The 17,465-nt window shown below is 40.4% G+C and overlaps 1 protein-coding gene and 1 long non-coding RNA gene across 5 annotated transcripts; both read left to right on the plus strand.

Moving 5' to 3' along the window:
- On the plus strand, positions 1-3,486 carry SPL2 (squamosa promoter-binding-like protein 13A). Of its 3 annotated transcripts, none has more exons than XM_029103691.2 (4): positions 1-408; positions 884-1,407; positions 1,998-2,131; positions 2,502-3,347. In XM_029103691.2, exons 2-4 carry the CDS (start codon positions 980-982, stop codon positions 3,185-3,187), a joined length of 1,248 nt encoding a protein of 415 aa, XP_028959524.1. In that variant the 5' UTR covers positions 1-408; positions 884-979; the 3' UTR covers positions 3,188-3,347.
- Positions 3,487-5,007: 1,521 nt separating this feature from the next.
- On the plus strand, positions 5,008-6,266 carry LOC103437521 (uncharacterized). Of its 2 annotated transcripts, XR_011581818.1 has the most exons (3): positions 5,008-5,352; positions 5,475-5,583; positions 5,852-6,266. It is a non-coding gene; the product is annotated as an uncharacterized lncRNA (long non-coding RNA). The 2 variants fall into 2 exon arrangements; XR_011581817.1 differs by lacking the exon at positions 5,475-5,583.
- Positions 6,267-17,465: the final 11,199 nt, after the last annotated feature.

Below are 17,465 nucleotides of genomic sequence, written 5' to 3' on the forward strand. Positions count from 1 at the left end.
GTACTTCTTTTTCTTTGGTTTGTGAAAGTCTGAAAGCTACAAGCAAACTGTCGCTATTTTCTCTTCTCTCCTCCCTCACCAAAATTTCATACAAACCCTAAAATGGACAAAAAGAAATATTTTAATAAAGCTCAAGTGAGACTGGCCCCTTCTTTGTAGTGCCTCTCTCTCTCTCTCTCTCTACTTTCTCTTCAGTGTGTGTTGTGCAGCAGATACCTCCAATGGTATTTTGCAGACGGGTACAATAAGTGATTCTTCACTTCCTAACCTACACACCCCCAACTAATCAATTTTTAAGCTTTAGCTTTATATTTTATTTCCTTTACTACCCACTTTATTGGTTATTAATGCAATCCATGTCAGTGAATAAATGGCTGGAAAACCATACTTCTTCTGCACCACTTATCTGTAAGTTTACTCTCTCTCTCCTCCTCCTCTCTCACTCTCTCTTTGTTCGTTTGTTTTTATTTATTTGTTTAATAATGGTCTAAAATAGTAAAGTTTTCCATCTTCTTAGCTTCCCAAATTCTTGGGAAAACACTGCTTCCATATCATTAATTTATTGGAAAGAACTGAAGTCTCTGACTTTCTAGTCTGGGGTTCTAAAAAATTGCAATGTCCAGAGCTGCATTTCTTGCTTTCCTTCTTTGTGTTTTCTTTGTTAAGTAGTCAATTCTTCTTAATTCTGCATATTGCTGTTTTATATGATGTAATACATTAATACCCTTTTGAATTTGAGAGTCCATAAGCTAATCCGGAACTAAATCTTTGCATAATTTGATTTCTGATGTGGTTAATTTTGGTAATTTTAATCCGTTCATGTTGTTTGTTGTGTGAATTTTTGAAATTGCATTCTTATTAAAGGTGTTACAATTACAAACAGCAAGATAGAAGCTTAATTGAGGGTGGTTGAGGGAGGGAGGGTGGGGAAAGCAAAAAGGAGTAGTCAGAACAAGCAGCTTTTGAAATAAGTGCTTTTATGGACTGGAACTTGAAAGCAGCTTCTTGGGATTTGCCTGAACTAGAACAAGGAACCTTTTCTAACTTAGACACTATAGTTGATGGGTCTAGCAGCTTTGGAGATCATAGGACTTTCAAAGGCAGCAACTTTTCGGTTGATTTGAAGCTTGGTCAGTTGGGTGGCTCTGGGAATAATGAGCTGGTGGGTATGCTGAAGGAGCCAGGTGGTCTGAAAACTACCTCATCATCTCCTTCTGGACCATTAAAGAGGTCTAGAGCGGCTTACAGTGGATCTCAGATGGTTTCATGCCTCGTTGATGGATGCAATTCGGACCTTAGTACTTGTAGGGATTACCATCGGCGGCATAAGGTCTGTGAGCTACATTCAAAGACTCCTCAGGTCACTATTAACGGTAACAAGCAACGATTTTGCCAGCAGTGTAGCAGGTATGAGATTTGATGAATGTTTCATTTGCATATTTTGAATTTGCATTTCGATTTCATTTGTAAAACGATCATCCGAAATTATTGTCAATTGGAGTTTGTTCATCCATCTTGCATTCTGCTGCCTTAATGGATCATCATGTAGTTTTGTTTAGTGCTATAATTGTGGAGACATCACATAAAAAGTGCATATTTAAGGCCATCTTATGTTTCCGCAATGCTTCATTGAATTCGTTTAGTGCGCCGATCCCTGTTACTTATGAGATAAAGGTTAAGCTAGTTGATCAGTGTTGTTTCGAAGGATCCTCATACAGAATTGCCACTATACTGAGCTGAAATTTTCTTTCCAGCCGCTTACTTGCTTCGATATAGAACAAATTGCACATCCTTTTTGTTAACTCCTAATTTTAGCTGGACTCTTGTATTGTGTGTATTATTTTTTTTATGGAACTTCAGTGATAAGCTAGCAAATGTTTCAACTTATATGTGCGTATTCGATAGCTTCATTCGCATGAGTTATTCCCTCTGTTTTGAGCCAGGATCCTGGCAAGATCAAGTCCCTTACGTGAGCTTTTTTTTTTTTCTTTCTGAAGGTTCCATGCTCCGGAGGAATTTGATGAGGGAAAGAGAAGTTGCAGGAAACGTCTTGATGGACACAACCGGCGGCGAAGGAAGCCTCAACCAGAACCCTTGTCACGCCCGGGAAGTTTTCTGTCCAGTTACCAAGGTTAGCTGCAACCTTTGTTTGTGGGGAAGTACTTTATCAAAATTAAAGCTGTGAAAGCAGGCATTTTATTTGAACATCCACTTGGTTGAGTGCTTCATCAACTATGTGTGGTGGTCCTGCCACAGTTGATGATCTAGTGGCCATCTAGCAGATCCTTCTCTTCAAATCATTTTTTTTAAGATTCTTCGGAACTATTAATCTTCCTGTCAGGTGCTGCTTAATTTCTCTGCTGTCACTAAACTGATCATGAATCACAACCTTGTATGAGTGTTTAAATTGAACTTTCGCACGAACGGATGCTGAGAGGGTAAGCTGAGAAAAAACCAATGTGGATTTATTGCACTAAAATTTGATTTTCCACTTGTTGCAGGTACACAATTGTTACCATTCTCTAGTTCACTTGTATACCCCTCCACCAATGTCATAAACCCTACCTGGGCCACCGGCATTGTCAAAACTGAGCCAGATCCCGGAGTTCATAACCTCCAACTGCCATTGATCGATAAGCAAAACATGTTCCTTGGGTCCTCAGTCAGCACTAGCAGCAGCGGTTACAAGGGAGGAAAGCAGTTCTCACTCTTCCAGAGCAGCAACAGCTCTCCACTCCACCACAACCACCAAACATCTCATCATCATGGCACTTCTGTCTGCCAACCCCTTCTCAACACCATTTCATTCTCCGAAACTGCTAGTGGTGGTGGTGGGACAACAAAGAGCAAGATGTTTTGTGACCGGTTAACAACTCAAATCCATGATTCGGACTGTGCTCTCTCTCTTCTGTCATCACCGCAGACGCAGCAGACATCTGAAATAGGTTTGAGACACACAGTGCAGCAGCCTAATTCAATCTCTCTGATGCAACAACGACTAGGCCCCAACGGTCTACGCAGAAACAACAGTTCCATGGAGCCCATGGATTCAGTTATGGTCTCCAATGGAAGTGGTGATGCAAATGTCCATTGCCCTGGAATGTTTCGGTTAATCTCTGATGGTTCTCAGGGCAATGGGAATCAACACCATCAATCCCCTCAAACACTTCCTTTTCATTGGCAGTAGCAAAAATTATTTGCAGGATTTCCAGATCAGTTGTTGCAGAGTGGAAGTTAGAACCTCTTTGTATGATTTTAGATGCCTTTTCTTTTGTTCGTGTAAACATAAGTATACCATTTATTTATACACTCTTCAACTAGGATTAATTATATGGGCTCCTTATTAATCGTGATGGACAAAAATGCTTTTGCATTCACAATTTCTTAACCTTGCAATCACTGTTGTGCAAAATTTAAATGGTGGTTTTTTTAAAGGGAGGCGTTATTGGCATTTAAAAACAAAAATCAAGAGACTAATTTTAAGAATATTTTCTTTCTTATATTTCTAGAGAAATGATGAACACGCATCATTTTTTTCTTTTTATACTAATCATGTCCGTTGTTTTCTTTGATTTATTCACTCCAATGGTTAGAAATAAAGAGAGGTGTATAAGATGTTAAAAATAAGGGAACTTTAACGAAAAGCACCCGGTACTGTTCACTTTAACGAAAAACCACATTTTTACACTAAAAAGTCAATCCTTGTACTATTCACTTTACCCTTTATTTTGTCCTTATCATTAAAACTCAAAGTTTTCAAGCCCTTTTCATTAGTTTTCCTTAAAAATAATTGTGAAAATTTCTAGATGTCTTGAGTGAATAGTTGTTGGCATTAATGTGTTTATTTAGTGATATGATTGAGTAAACTTAGAGTAGGGTCCCAATAGGTTTTGGAGATCAAATCTTTATAGAGTTTGTATTACTTTTAAAGCAAGAATGCCCATCATGATTAATATAAATAAAGGTAAAACATCAGGGGGTGACCATACAATTCTCAAACACCTTGGCCCTTCTTTCTCTCGGTCGTCCTTGTCTCTCACCCTTCTCAAAGTTAGTATTACAACACGTTATCAGGATGAAATGTCTCTCTTTGCGAGAAGGAGAGATCCCCGAAAGAAACCTCACGAAAGCTTTTCACCATCTTCATCAACATCCAAGAAATTCTAAACCCTATCTCTTTGGTTTCAAGTTATTTTAGGCTATGAATACTATGATTATTGTTCTACGCTATATGCATTTTATATGTTGATCTAGATGTGTGGGTATATCAAAAAAATAAAATAAAAGAAAAGGATTCCTAAACCCTAAATTGCAGAAGTTGATAAAAACATGCCAAGTCCAAATCTTAAATGCCTAAAGCACATAAATCATTCATAATACACCTAAGGAAGCTCCAATAATTACATGTTTTTAGAGTTTCGTTATTGTAATTCGCAATGGTTGTGCTATTAGCACTTAAATATCATGTAATTACATTTATGTTCAAATCTTAAGCATAATATGAGCTTAAAATTAAATTATTTGTGTGGAACAAAGGATTTAAACACAAGTCTGCAAGAACAATTAGTATTTAACTAGGTTTTAACATTTATGTCAAAACTGACATACGAGTTAAAAACAACTCAATGAGTCTAGATTCAATTATTACGTTTCCGTGACGAAAAAGACATACGACTTTTTAAAGAATTCAATATGACCAGATACGAATTAATTGTGTTTCTAATATTTAGGTAAAAACCGACAAACTATTTTAAGACAAAATTTGCCATAATTGAATATAGATATGATTATAGTAGAATCACAGGTAAACACCGCATTGGAGCGCACAATCTGAACTGTACATCAATATAGGCTTCACATGAATGTACGACTAAGATTAACTCTATAACACGCTGACGACGCTCATTCGTAACGTACTGCTCACACCGAAATGGTAAATTCAGAGAATCCAAAACCCCATTAAATTTATGCTTTTCCTTGTTGGCTCCACATGTAATAGAATGTTTTATTGGATTGATCTCTTTCCCAGAGTAGATAGAAAAGTCTATGGTGTTCATGCAAAAAAGAACCACCTTTTGATGATTAACTCAAAACAAAATCATGTTTTGTTCTCATAGACAAAGCAGAGGTGGTAAGGGTAATTCGATGGCGGTTGAACAACTGAAAATTGGTCGTGAACAAGGAGTGTTTTCTCGGGTCGACGACGAAATTTTGCAGAACATTCTGGGGAGGCTACCGGGGGTTGAGTTCTCATCAGCAGTCGGCGTCAACACAAATTGGAACAAGAACTTTGGCCAAATGCTCTCTCGACCCAAATTTTCTTCTGCCCTTTCTCTTAACCCCGACCTGCACGTATGTCTTTAATTACTCTGTTTTACTAAATGCTCTGTTTTCCTTAAATACTCTGTTTTCTTAAAATTCTTTGTTTCCTTAAATGCTCTGTTTTTTTAAACCTTGGTTGTTCATTTTTGAAGAATGCGATAGATGAAGTTCTTGACGAGGTTTTCTCTAAAGCCAATTTGATTGGACATCATTGTCGCATACATTGGAACAAATTTCAGCTTGGAAGAAACTCACCAACTTGTAAATTTTAGTTTTTTTTAGCCTTTTTTTTTTGGTAGTTTTATTTTTTATTTTTTATTAATTGTTATGGCATCAACAAGCAGATCACTGAGAAAATAGGTTGTGGAGTTCCAATCATTACCAACAGAACTATGGGATTAATCGGCACTGATGTCGAAGCTCATAATCTGAACGAGGCATTTTCTTAATTTTATGAAAATTTTAAAGTTTTAATAACATTTGGGCATCAATTAAGATCATGTTGTTGAACATTATAATGTTTGTGTAGGTGAACTGGGCTCAGGGTAATTATGCACGGAACGCAGAAACGATCCACCGAGGCATTGTCGTCTCGGTTGGATATGTGCCCGGCTTGAGAGTTGAAGTATTCCCCCAACCGAGATGTGAACTTTGTTGCAATGCTAAGATCAATGTTTCTTTTTATTCAATCCAATTGTTAGAAATAAAGTGAGGTGTATAAGATGTTAAAAATAATTGTGAAAATTTCTAGATGTCTAGAATGAAGAATTGTTGTCATTAATGTGTTTATTTAGTAATATGATTGTGTAAACTTAGAGTAGGGTCCCAATAGGCTTTGGAGATCAAATCTTTATAGAGTTTGTATTACTTTTAAGGCAAGAATGCCCATCATGATTCGTGTAAATAAAGGTAAAACATCAGGGGGCGACCATACAATTCTCAAACACCTTGGCCCTTCTTTCTCTCGGTCGTCCTTGTCTCTCATCCTTCTCAAAGTTAGTATTACAACACGTTATCAACATGAAATGTCTCTCTTTGCGAGAAGGAGAGATCTCCGAAAGAAACCTTGTGAAAGCTTTTCACCTTCTTCATCAACATCCAAGAAATACTAAACCCTAATCTCTTTGGTTTCAAGTTATTTTATGCTATGAATACTATGATTATTGTTCTACGCTATATGCATTTTATATGTTGATCCATATGTGTGGGTATATCAAAAAAGAAAAAAGAAAAGGATTCGAAAACACTAAATTGCAGAAGTTGATAAAAACATGCCAATTCCAAATCTTAAATGCCTAAAGCACATAAATCATTCATAATACACCTAAGTAAGCTCCAATAATCACATGTTTTTAGAGTTTCTTTTTTGTAATTCGAAATGATTGTGCTATTAACACTTAAGTATCATGTAATTACGTTTATGTTCAAATCTTAAGCATAATATGAGCTTAAAATTAAATTATTTGTGTGGAACAAAGGATTTAAACACAAGCCTATAAGAACAATTACTATTTAACTGGGTTTTAACAATTTTGTCAAAACCAACATATGAGTTAAAAACAACTCGGTGAGTCTAGATTCGATTATTACGTTATCAAACATCCGTGACTAACAACACTTAAGTATCATGTAATTACGTTTATGTTCAAATTTTAAGCATAATATGAGCTTAAAATTAAATTATTTGTGTGGAACAATCTGAACCGTACATCAATCGACACTGATGTCGAAACTCATAATCTGAACGAGGCATGTTCTTAATTTTATGAAAATTTTAAAGTTTGGTTAATAACATTTGGGCACCAATTAAGATCATGTTGTTGAACATTGTAATGTTTGTGTAGGTGAACTGGGCTCAGGGTAATTATGCACGGAACACAAAAACGATCCACCGAGGCATTGTCGTCTCGGTTGGATATGTGCCCGGCTTGAGAGTTGAAGTATTCCCCCAACCGAGTCCAAGACATGTGAGCTTTGTTGCAATGCTAAGATCAATGTTTCTTTTTATTCAATCCAATTGTTAGAAATAAAGTGAGGTGTATAAGATGTTAAAAATAATTGTGAAAATTTCTAGATGTCTTGAGTGAAGAATTCATGTCATTAATGTGTTTATTTAGTAATATGATTGTGTAAACTTAGAGTAGGGTCCCAATAGGCTTTGGAGATCAAATCTTTATAGAGTTTGTATTACTTTTAAGGCAAGAATACTCATCATGATTAGTGTAAATAAAGGTAAAACATCAGGGGGTAAAGTGGAAGAGGGAAGACTAGGGAGGCCACCACAAACCCTTAACCCTGACATCGGCTCTTTGATGAATTTACACCCAAATTCCTTCAAATTCTAGGTGGATATGGAAGAGGGAAGACTAGGGAGTAGTTTCTAGGTAGTGGTTTGCTTTAATTCGTCGGAAAATGGTCAAATTTGGCTGTGGCTTTCTTCGAGTCACGCGGGTCATGGGATGACTCGTTTTCCCCCTTCATTTTCTCTTTTCCTCCTTTCCCTCCTTTCTTCTCTTTCTGATTTGGTAGTTTCTTCCTCTCCCCTCTCCCAATTCGTCCATCTCCCTCCTGTGCTCTCTTCCTCCCCTCTCCTTTCTTCCTTCCTTTCCAAAAGCTCATTGGTTCTTCCTCCCATAAGATGGGAGTTCCATTTAATTAACACTAAACTTAAAATAACCAATTTCGAATGTTCGTAACTATACCGATATAAACTGGACTTGTAAACGGCTTTCGCCTATGTGTTCGTACCAACGAATACTACACAAATACGCTAAAGGAATAAGTCTTACGTTTCTCTAGACGATGGCCAATGCAAGTCAAAGTCCTTACCTCTAGGGTATTTTCGTAAATTCATGCTTTTAAAATTAATAAAAACGTACAATTAGGGACGGGTTGTCACAATTTCAATCTTAAACAAACAAACAAGAAAAAAAACTTCAAAAACTCTAATTTTAAAGTTTCATTTGAATATATAGCATTATTAAATAATAAAATTGAAAAAAAAAGAAACCTTTTTTCAACGTGTTGTCATTGACACTCCATGTATCTCATTATGCATTCCAAATTTTAATACTTAGAAAGAAAAGAATTTACACATATAAAAACTACACAATGATATTTTAAAGTGCTAATAAAAGTAAATTTTTTAATATATAGAACTATTACATATAAATATTAGATGACAAAAATTTGGAGGTCCTTTAAAATTGAGGCATGTGTGATTGCACTTTTTGCTCGCTCCAATGCCCCCTTTGATTTACACACACACCCCATCTATGTTTGTGTTTGAAATTTGTAACAGGGGATATGGGCACTTCATTCTTGTTGATGGTGTGGGAATCCAACCCGACGACGTCTTCTTCTTCTACCATTCAGATGCTGCAACTGCATTGAACATCATTGATTATGCATCTGATAACCTTCAAACTTTTGTCCATAATGATTCCGAAATCCAGCCAGAGGTGTTCGGAGGGTTTATCTTCTCCAGCAAGAAACGCGGCGCGTTGATGTTCGATAGACCTAATGTTGATTGTAAGCCGTTTGCTGACAACTTCCCAGGAGTTCCGGTAGCCAGAATGTTTGGCAATAAGGAGATCGCGTGTGGTGAAGAAGAAGATAATGAACTCGATCATCCTCGTTCTGTCCATGCTTGTAGCTCTATGTACTTGGCCATGAATTATGTTCCTCCCCAAGCTCCATATTACTTGAAGGAGTAGATGTTTGGTCGGTTTTCTCCCATTGAAAAAGAATAAAGTTCGTTGTTTTTGTTGGGGTGTTGGGCATAAGTTGGTGTGTTTGTGTTGTCATATGTTGTAAGTGTTAGTGTAAACACGAAATTTTCTTGAAACAAACGAGACAAGAACACGTGTACAAAATAATATTTTGTATTAATGATAGGGGTTACAATCTCTCTCAAATTTGATCCTCTGATTCGATCTCCGTAAGGTGTTGATTTGTGGATTGTGATGCTGATCCAAGGGCCGTCGAGGCTTGACCTCAGATGAATGGTTGGAAGTTTCTTCAAGAGGGCCTTTTGGGCTTGATCTTGAAGGTTGATTGATGAACGGATCTTCAAGGGCTTTTGGGCTTGATCTGAAGAACTGTTGATGAACGGATCTTCAAGGGGCCTTTTGAGGCTTGATCTTGATGAACAGTTGATGGATGGATCTTCAAGGGCTTTTGGGCTTGATCTTGAACAACTGTTGATGAACGGATCTTCAAGGGCCTTAGGGGCTTGATCTTGATGAACAGCTGATGAATGGATCTTCAAGGGCTTTTGGGCTTTATCTTGAAGAATGGTTGGATGTGTGGATTTGTTGATGTTGTTGATCCAAAGGGCCATTGAGGCTTGATCTTAGGATGAACGGATGATGAACGATAAACGCCTTATTAAAGGTCGTCGGGGCTTGATCTTGAATTGGTGGAAGTTCCTTCAAATGGCTGTTGGGGCTTGATCTTGAAGGTTGGGTTGACGAAGAATGAAGAGAGCTTTCTTGATCATTTGGGATTTGCTTGGGAGCTTTGGAGTTTTAAAGCTTCAAGGTTTTGGTGTGAGGTGAATTGATTATGAATTGGTTTTCCGAATTCCCCAAAAATGAATGAAATGGCTTATATTTATAGAATTTTCCAAGGCCTAATTTTGAATATAATATGCAGATGAAATAAATCGTTTCTGCCAGGTGTTGACATGTGTCCTATTTGATGACTTTTTCGATTTATTTTGATTTTTCGTTTAGTCACACGCTACGTGTAAAATTTATGTGAAACGTGAGCGTTGAAATTGTAACTATTGGTCAACATTTATTTCATCGAAATTTCGATGTCTACAAATGCCCTCACTTCAAGGCGCGTCGTATACATGTGCTTGTCACGTGTAGGAGATGCGTTTTGAAGTCCCTTAGTGTAGATGTCGATCCAAGGGCCATCGAGGCTTGATCTTGAATTGGGCTGGAGATTTCTTCAAGGGCCGTTGAGGCTTGATCTTGAATTGGGCTGAAAGTTTATTCAAGGGTCGTTGAGGCTTGATCTTGAGGGTTGAAATTGGACCACAAAGAGCTTCATGTGGTAGATGATCTTTGGCTTTGGTAGTGGATGAATTGGCACGTATTTGTTTTTGCGCTTGTTGACTTTCCACAGCTTTGATCTTGAACTGGGTTGGAGAATTTTCTGGATTCCTCAAATTGTTGACTTTCCTCAGCTTATTCTTAAACTGGATTTGATTCAAGGGTGGTGGACGCTTGATCTTGAATCGGACTTGTGATTTCCTCAAGGGCCATCGAGGCTTGATTTTGAATTTGGCTGGAAGCTTCTTCAAGGGTTGTTGAGGCTTGATTCTTGAAGGTTGACTCGAACACATGGCAAGCAGGCATGAGGTGAAGGTGATGACTTGTTGCTTTGTTCAATCTTTCTAATTCACACATGAGCAGTTTAGTCAACGGTATGATCTTCAAGATTGATGGGCTCTTTTTCCAGTTGGTGACTTGATCTTTAAGGATTTGATTCAAGGGTGGTGAATCGGCACGTGCAGCCCACAACGCCTAGCGAGTCGACCCAAGAATTTGAGGGTCAAAACGAGTCATCCACCCATAGTGATTGCAACCTTGATGATATGAGATACTTTTGATTTTGAAGCAGTATCGGATGAATCGGCACGTGCTTTGTTGTGCTTGTCTCCACATGCTTCAATGTATCATTTTCCCTTGCCTTATCTGTTCTTTAGGCAAATGTGGCATCTTCTTGAGTTCCTCAACTCAGACTCATTCTGCTGAGTTGACTGTGCAGGCTGCATTCTTCTCTGCTTGTTTCTTCTGCATGTTGTCTCCACATGCTGCAAGGTATCATTTTCACTTGCCTTATCTATTCTTCAAGCAAATGTGGCAGCTTCTTTGGAAGTACAGTAGCAGTGGAAGACGAGTACTTGAGAGCAATACCATGTAAGCAACCAGGTAAAGGTTCCAGGTAGTCAATTCCTTACCTGAGTTTGAGTGGAGGTTCCGACATATTGTTTTCTTTATCCTTGTCTTTGCAGGTAAGAACAAGGACAAAGGAAATGACAAGGAGAACGCATGATATGAGATACTCTTGCTTTATACCCTGATGATATGAGATACTTTTGTTTTGGTGTCATTTGTTTGTAGAGGTACCCCAAGGAATAAGGAACACTGAGTGACTCGAGAGGCTTCGTTGGGAAGGTATTCTCGGAGATGAAGAAAGGTTCTGTATGTTTGCCTTGCTATGAAGGGTGAAGGTTGACATTTATATGGATTAATAACCGGTACTGTTCTTTCACTCTTGTCGGCAACTGTTGGATGATTTAACGGTAAACTTCACGTGCTTTCTACTTCACAAGAAATCTTCGACAGAATTTCTGCAAGACTGAGTGTGCATGTGACAGGCGCTGACATGTCTGGAAAAGCAGATGCCTTTCCGATTTCTGATCTTGCCTCTTCGAGTTCTGAGCTCGCCTCTTCGACTTCTGAGCTTCGTCGAGTGCAGAGGTTACATGTGACAAGTGCGGACAAATCTGGAAAAGAAGATTGGCCCGTGGTTTCTGAGCAAGCCCAGCTTTTGAGAAAGCATGCGCCTCTTCGATTTTTGAATTCGCCTCTTCGATTTCTGAACTTGCCTCTTCGATCTCTAAAATCCCGTCGAGTGTTGATTTTTATATAGGCACGCAGTACGTTTTAAAGCACACTTGAATTTCTGCCTGTAGAAACTCCCTTCTTGCACTTCTACGATCTTGACTTGTCCGACCTTTTCTTTCTTCAACACCTTTGAAAATGTCTGACCCCTCCGACCGTCGTTTTGACTTGAACCTTGATGAAGAGGCAGTCCCGCCTTCTTCAAACAACATATGACGCCCATCCTTCATATCCCTTACTGGTCCTTTTACCGTTGGGGATTCGGTGATGAAGAATGATATGACCGCTGCGGTGGTGGCCCGGAACCTTGTCATTACCAAAGATAACATACTGTTTTCCAAATGGTCTAATGAGTTGGCTGTTAAGGATTCTCTGGATCTTAGTGTGCAGTGTGCATGTTCTGTGTCTAATATGGCCCAACGTCTATTTGCTCGAACCCGTCAAGTTGAATCATTGGCGGCTGAAGTGATGATTCTCAAACAGGAGATTAGAGGGCTCAAGCATGAGAATAAACAGTTGCACAGGCTCGCACATAACTATGCTACAAACATGAAGATGAAGATTGACTAGATGCAGGAATCTGATGGTCAGATTTTACTTGATCATCAGAGGTTTGTGGGTTTGTTCCAATAGCATTTGCCTTTGTCTTCTAGGGCTGTACCGCGTAATGAAGCTCCAAATGATCAACCTTTGGTGCCTCCTCATCCTGGGGTTTTGCCTAGTACTGAGACTCTAAATAATCACCCTTTGGTGCCTCCACCTTCTGGAGCTCCGCCGAGTACTAAGACACCACCTGAGCAATGAAGACTCCCTCCCGTTTGTTTGCACATTTTTTTTTCATGTAAACGTACGTTTCTGTAATTTTTTTTAGAGAAATCAATAAACGAGCTTTGTTTCACTCAGTGTACATTTTTTTTTCACATGGTGTCAAAAGCACTAAAGGACTCTATGATTACTTTTTTTTTTCACATGGTGTCGTCCACCATCATTTTTTTTTTTGCTTTCGGTGGTGCTCACACCCACCACCATCATGAACCCTTCAACTTTTATTTTTAATTTTTTATATATTTTTTATTATATATATATATAATTTTTTTTCTGTCTGCTTTCGATGCCAGATGCACCTTTTTTTTTCACGTGGTGCCAGTACCACTTTGCTCCACTATCTCATTTTTTTATTATATTTTTTTTTTTGTATAAATTTTGATGATGGGTGAGGAATTTGCAAGGAGCGGAGCAAGGAGGCTGAGAAGATTGTGCTTCGAGCTTCACGACCGGCTAGTCGTTTGATGGCGGTCGTTGAAGTTCTTTGTTATCATGGTGGTCATAGTGACGAGCTCGAGGGAGGCTAGGCGCTGCGATGGAAGATGGGCAGAGATGCATGATGGCAGAGCTTTGTGGAAGAGATGGAGCACGATGTGGGTGCAAGGTCGTTTGACAGCGGTCTTTGATGTTGTTGGCAGCTGCGAGGCAAGAGACGGAAGAGGTCTTTGGGTGTGTATTAATAAACTTTGGTTTTGTCAATCTCATTCAAAGGCGGCAGCCATGGCGGAGGTGCAAAGGAAGAAGCTTCACCACTACCTTTACTGAGCACAGCCACTGAGCACAACCATTGCACTGTCTGCCGAGCACAACCATTACACACCCGTTGCACTGCCACTGAGCATGGCCACTGAGCATAGCTACTGACCATAGGCATAGAGCACAGCCACTGCCCGTTGCACTGCCTGCCATCGCGGAGGAAGGCGAAAGAGAGAGTATGAAGGTCATTGGGTGTGAGTTGGCAAACTTTGGTTTTGTCAATCACATTCAAAGGCAGCAGTCATAGCGGAGAGCTGGAGCTTGCGCTGTTGTTGTGGAGACCGAATCAATTGTTACTAAGCATGAGTAGAACCAGGCTGCTATTGATTTGAAGTGGTGGGCATGGCTCGAGGTAGAGAGAGGAGGAGGATGCAGAGCTGGTGGAAACTATGTAGTGGGCTGACCTGAAGCGAAGCATCCTCGCTGGGCAAAAGGAGTGGGAGAGCCAAGTGGTGATGAAAAGTCCTGCTCGTGACTAGCTGCTGTGACAATGGCTGCTCTTTGCTCGCTGTTGTGGAGGAAGGTTGAGCTTCGCATGCTGCAAGGGACCAGAGACTGTACTTGGAAGGACCGTCTTGTAGCTACTGCTGTGCTTCACCGCCACCTCACTGCTTGCTGCCCGTTACCTCATGAAATTGGTGGTGTAGAGAGGGTGGCTACCAGTGCAGGTTCGAAAGGAAGGATCGCAGCTGTCTTTGGAGGAAGAGCGGGGAAGAACGAGATGACGGTTAAGCAACCTGAGAACGCTCGACCTGAGTTACAACCTCATCGTCGGAGCAATCTTTTCCTCTTCAAGGCCTTGTTCATCACCAGCAACTTCCAGGCTCAACAACAACATCTTCATACAACAAAGTAGAAGAAGAAGAGGACAATGAGAAGCATGGACGGAGAGCACTGAACAATCCAATCGTCATGGAAGTCGAAGCTCAAGAATCCAATTCCCAAAACGATGTCGTCGTCAGTTTCTCCTGCGAGATCACATCTACATCGAAGCAAGAAGCCATCTTCTTCGTTGAATCCCACAACTGGAACCTTGATGCTGCCGTTTCCACATTTCAGGACAACAATGCCGCCGTCCTCGCCGCTGCTGTCGAGCTCGGAGTCGAGAATCACGCTGCTGGTGCTGACGTTGCTGATGATGTTGAGACCGAATCAAATGTTGTTGAGCAGGAGAAGCACACCAACCTTCGAACCCAAGACCCTCCACTTGAGCGGAGCATGGAAGCCAGTTGTGGTGCAGCGACGATGGTGTTCACAGATCTTAGATCTGAGAATGAGCAATCGAAGTTGGCGTTGGTGTCGAGGCCAAATATGGTGAGTACGAGGTTGGTGAGGAAGGACACGGGTCCAGTGGTTGCTAGAATTAGGTTGCGCAGGTGCTAAAGAAAACGGAGGAAGCAGAGTGGCGTTGTCTTGTTCAGTGGGCTCCTCGAGGAAGTTGAGATCCTCGTCCTCGCCGTCGGTTGGGTGCGAGCCTTTGCAGAGAACCGAGTTGACTCACCATTCTTTGAATGCAAGAGAGAAAGTGCAGTTGCAGTTAATATATATATATATATATATATACACACACACATATATTGTGCAAACTGTATTTTTTTTAATTATTATTTTAATTATTATTATTATTTTTTATTTTTTATTTTTTTATAAAGAATTATTGTATAAAATTGACTCTCAATAGTCAAACATTTTAATCAAACCTTATTGTTTTATTTTGATGTGACTGAACTCGAAATTGGATGTTCGAGCTTCCTACGTACCCCTCCAAAGAAGAGATCAAGTCATAACATAGTTCAAATACTTTTTTTTTTTTGGTGCCGTACGCAGTTTATGCTCTTGCGGGCCAGGAGCGTCTTGATGCCATTTGCAGTTTCAACTCATGCAGGCAGGGAACATTGGTGTTGCCTTTTATGCTCGTGCAAGCCAGGAGCTTAGTGCCATGCAGTTTAGGCTCGTGCAGGCGAGGAGCCTCGTGTCCTACAGTTTAGGCTCGTGCGGACAATGAGCTTTGGTTCGTGCAGTTTAGGGTCGTGCGAACAAGGAGCATTGGTGTCACCTTTTATGCTCATGCAAACAAGGAGCATTAATGTCGCCTTTTGTGCTCGTGCGGACCAGGAACGTTTTGGTGTTGCCTTTTATGCTCGTGCAGACCAGGAGCTTTGGTGTCCTGCAGTTTAGGCTCTTGTGGACAAGGAGCATTGGTGTTGCCTTTTATGCTCGTGCAGACTAGGAGCTTTGTGCCATGCAGTTTAGACTCATGCGGGCGAGGAGAATTGGTGAATTTGTCAAGCAATTTTGAAGAGGTGTTCCTCACAATCTTCATAGCAAGGAGCCTTAACCGAGTGATTGAAGAAGTCTTCGAGCAAGAAGTCGCGCATCGTGATGGCAACATACGATCTTTGTGTCGCAATTTCATCATCTTCAACACTTTCATGTAGCCTTAGAGGTTGACGAGAGCTGCTTTGCCCCATTTCCAATTGGTGAACTTGTGGAGGAAACGTATGCTTCTTGTGCAGTTTCTTTGGAGTAACATGCGTCCATCCCTCAACTTTACTTTGCTTGACTGGCATGGTTTTGGAGCATGCCCCCAGCGATTGAGGTGAAGATTTTGAGTCGACAGAGCCATAAGTGATGGTGGTATAATTTGACTTCACCACATCGTCAAGATCTAGCTCAATGATTCCTTTCTGAGCCAACTTCATGATGAGATCTTTCAGTACGAAGCACTTTTCCGTTGGATGACTTATGAAATGGTGGAATTTACAGTACCTTGGACTGTCAGTACGATTCATCTCTTCCGGCCGTCTGCACTCAGGTAAGTCAATCACCTTTTTGTCAAGCAAGTTTTTTAACATGGCAACCACATCAGAGTCGGGGAATGGATAAGTCTTATCCTCAAGCTCCTTCAAAGTACGTCTTCGCATCTCTTGATCACGAAAAGCTTCGGCTTGAATTGCCTTGCCTCGTGTAGAGATTTTGACGGGAGTTATGTTGACCGTCATTGCTTCCTTGGTGGATTTCCACGCAGCCTTTTCCACCTTTGTCCCAAGAACTTTGTCATTCTTGTAGTCGGTGATCGATTCATTTATTTGAGTCAATTGTTCTTCAATTGAGGTAACGCCGATGGTCATGACTTGTACAACCAATAGACGTGACTTTCTTTTAGACATCCAGGATGCTGACGAAGAACGTCGTTTGATGCTTTGGGATGTCATCTTGTGTGCCTCAGCAGCATGCTTCGGTGCCCCCAGCGAGGTCAGGTTAATGACGGACTCATGCATTTGATGCTCCCTTTGCTCCTTTAGCAGCACCAACTTTGAAGTGGCATGTTAAGGAGCGGTTGTGGTGCCAATGGATTGTCCGTTCGCGGCAGAAGTGCTCAGGATCCTTCCCTTAGTGGTTGCGAGAACGGCTTGTCCCTTGCTTGATGCCATTGACTTTGAGGTGTGTTTGGATTCCTTAAACGGAGAAAGAGATGAGAGGTAGAGATTGTCCCACTGGGCGTGCCAAATTTGTAAACACGAAATTTTCCTGAAATAAACTAGACAAGAACACGTGTACAAAATAATATTTTGTATTAATGATTTAGGGGTTACAATCTCTCTCAAATTTGATCCTCTGATTCGATCTCCATAAGGTGTTGATTTGTGGATTGTGATACTGATCCAAGGGCCGTCGAGGCTTGATCTCGGATGAATGGTTGGAAGTTTCTTCAAGAGGGTATTTTGGGCTTGATCTTGAAGGTTGATGGATGAACGGATCTTCAAGGGCTTTTGGGCTTGATCTTGAAGAACTGTTGATGAACGGATCTTCAAGGGGCCTTTGAGGCTTGATCTTGATGAACAGTTGATGGATGGATATTCAAGGGCTTTTGGGCTTGATCTTGAAGAACTGTTGATGAACGGATCTTCAAGGGCCTTT

Source organism: Malus domestica, chromosome 06, assembly GCF_042453785.1.
Source record: "Malus domestica chromosome 06, GDT2T_hap1".
In the NCBI taxonomy this organism is placed as follows: domain Eukaryota; kingdom Viridiplantae; phylum Streptophyta; class Magnoliopsida; order Rosales; family Rosaceae; genus Malus; species Malus domestica.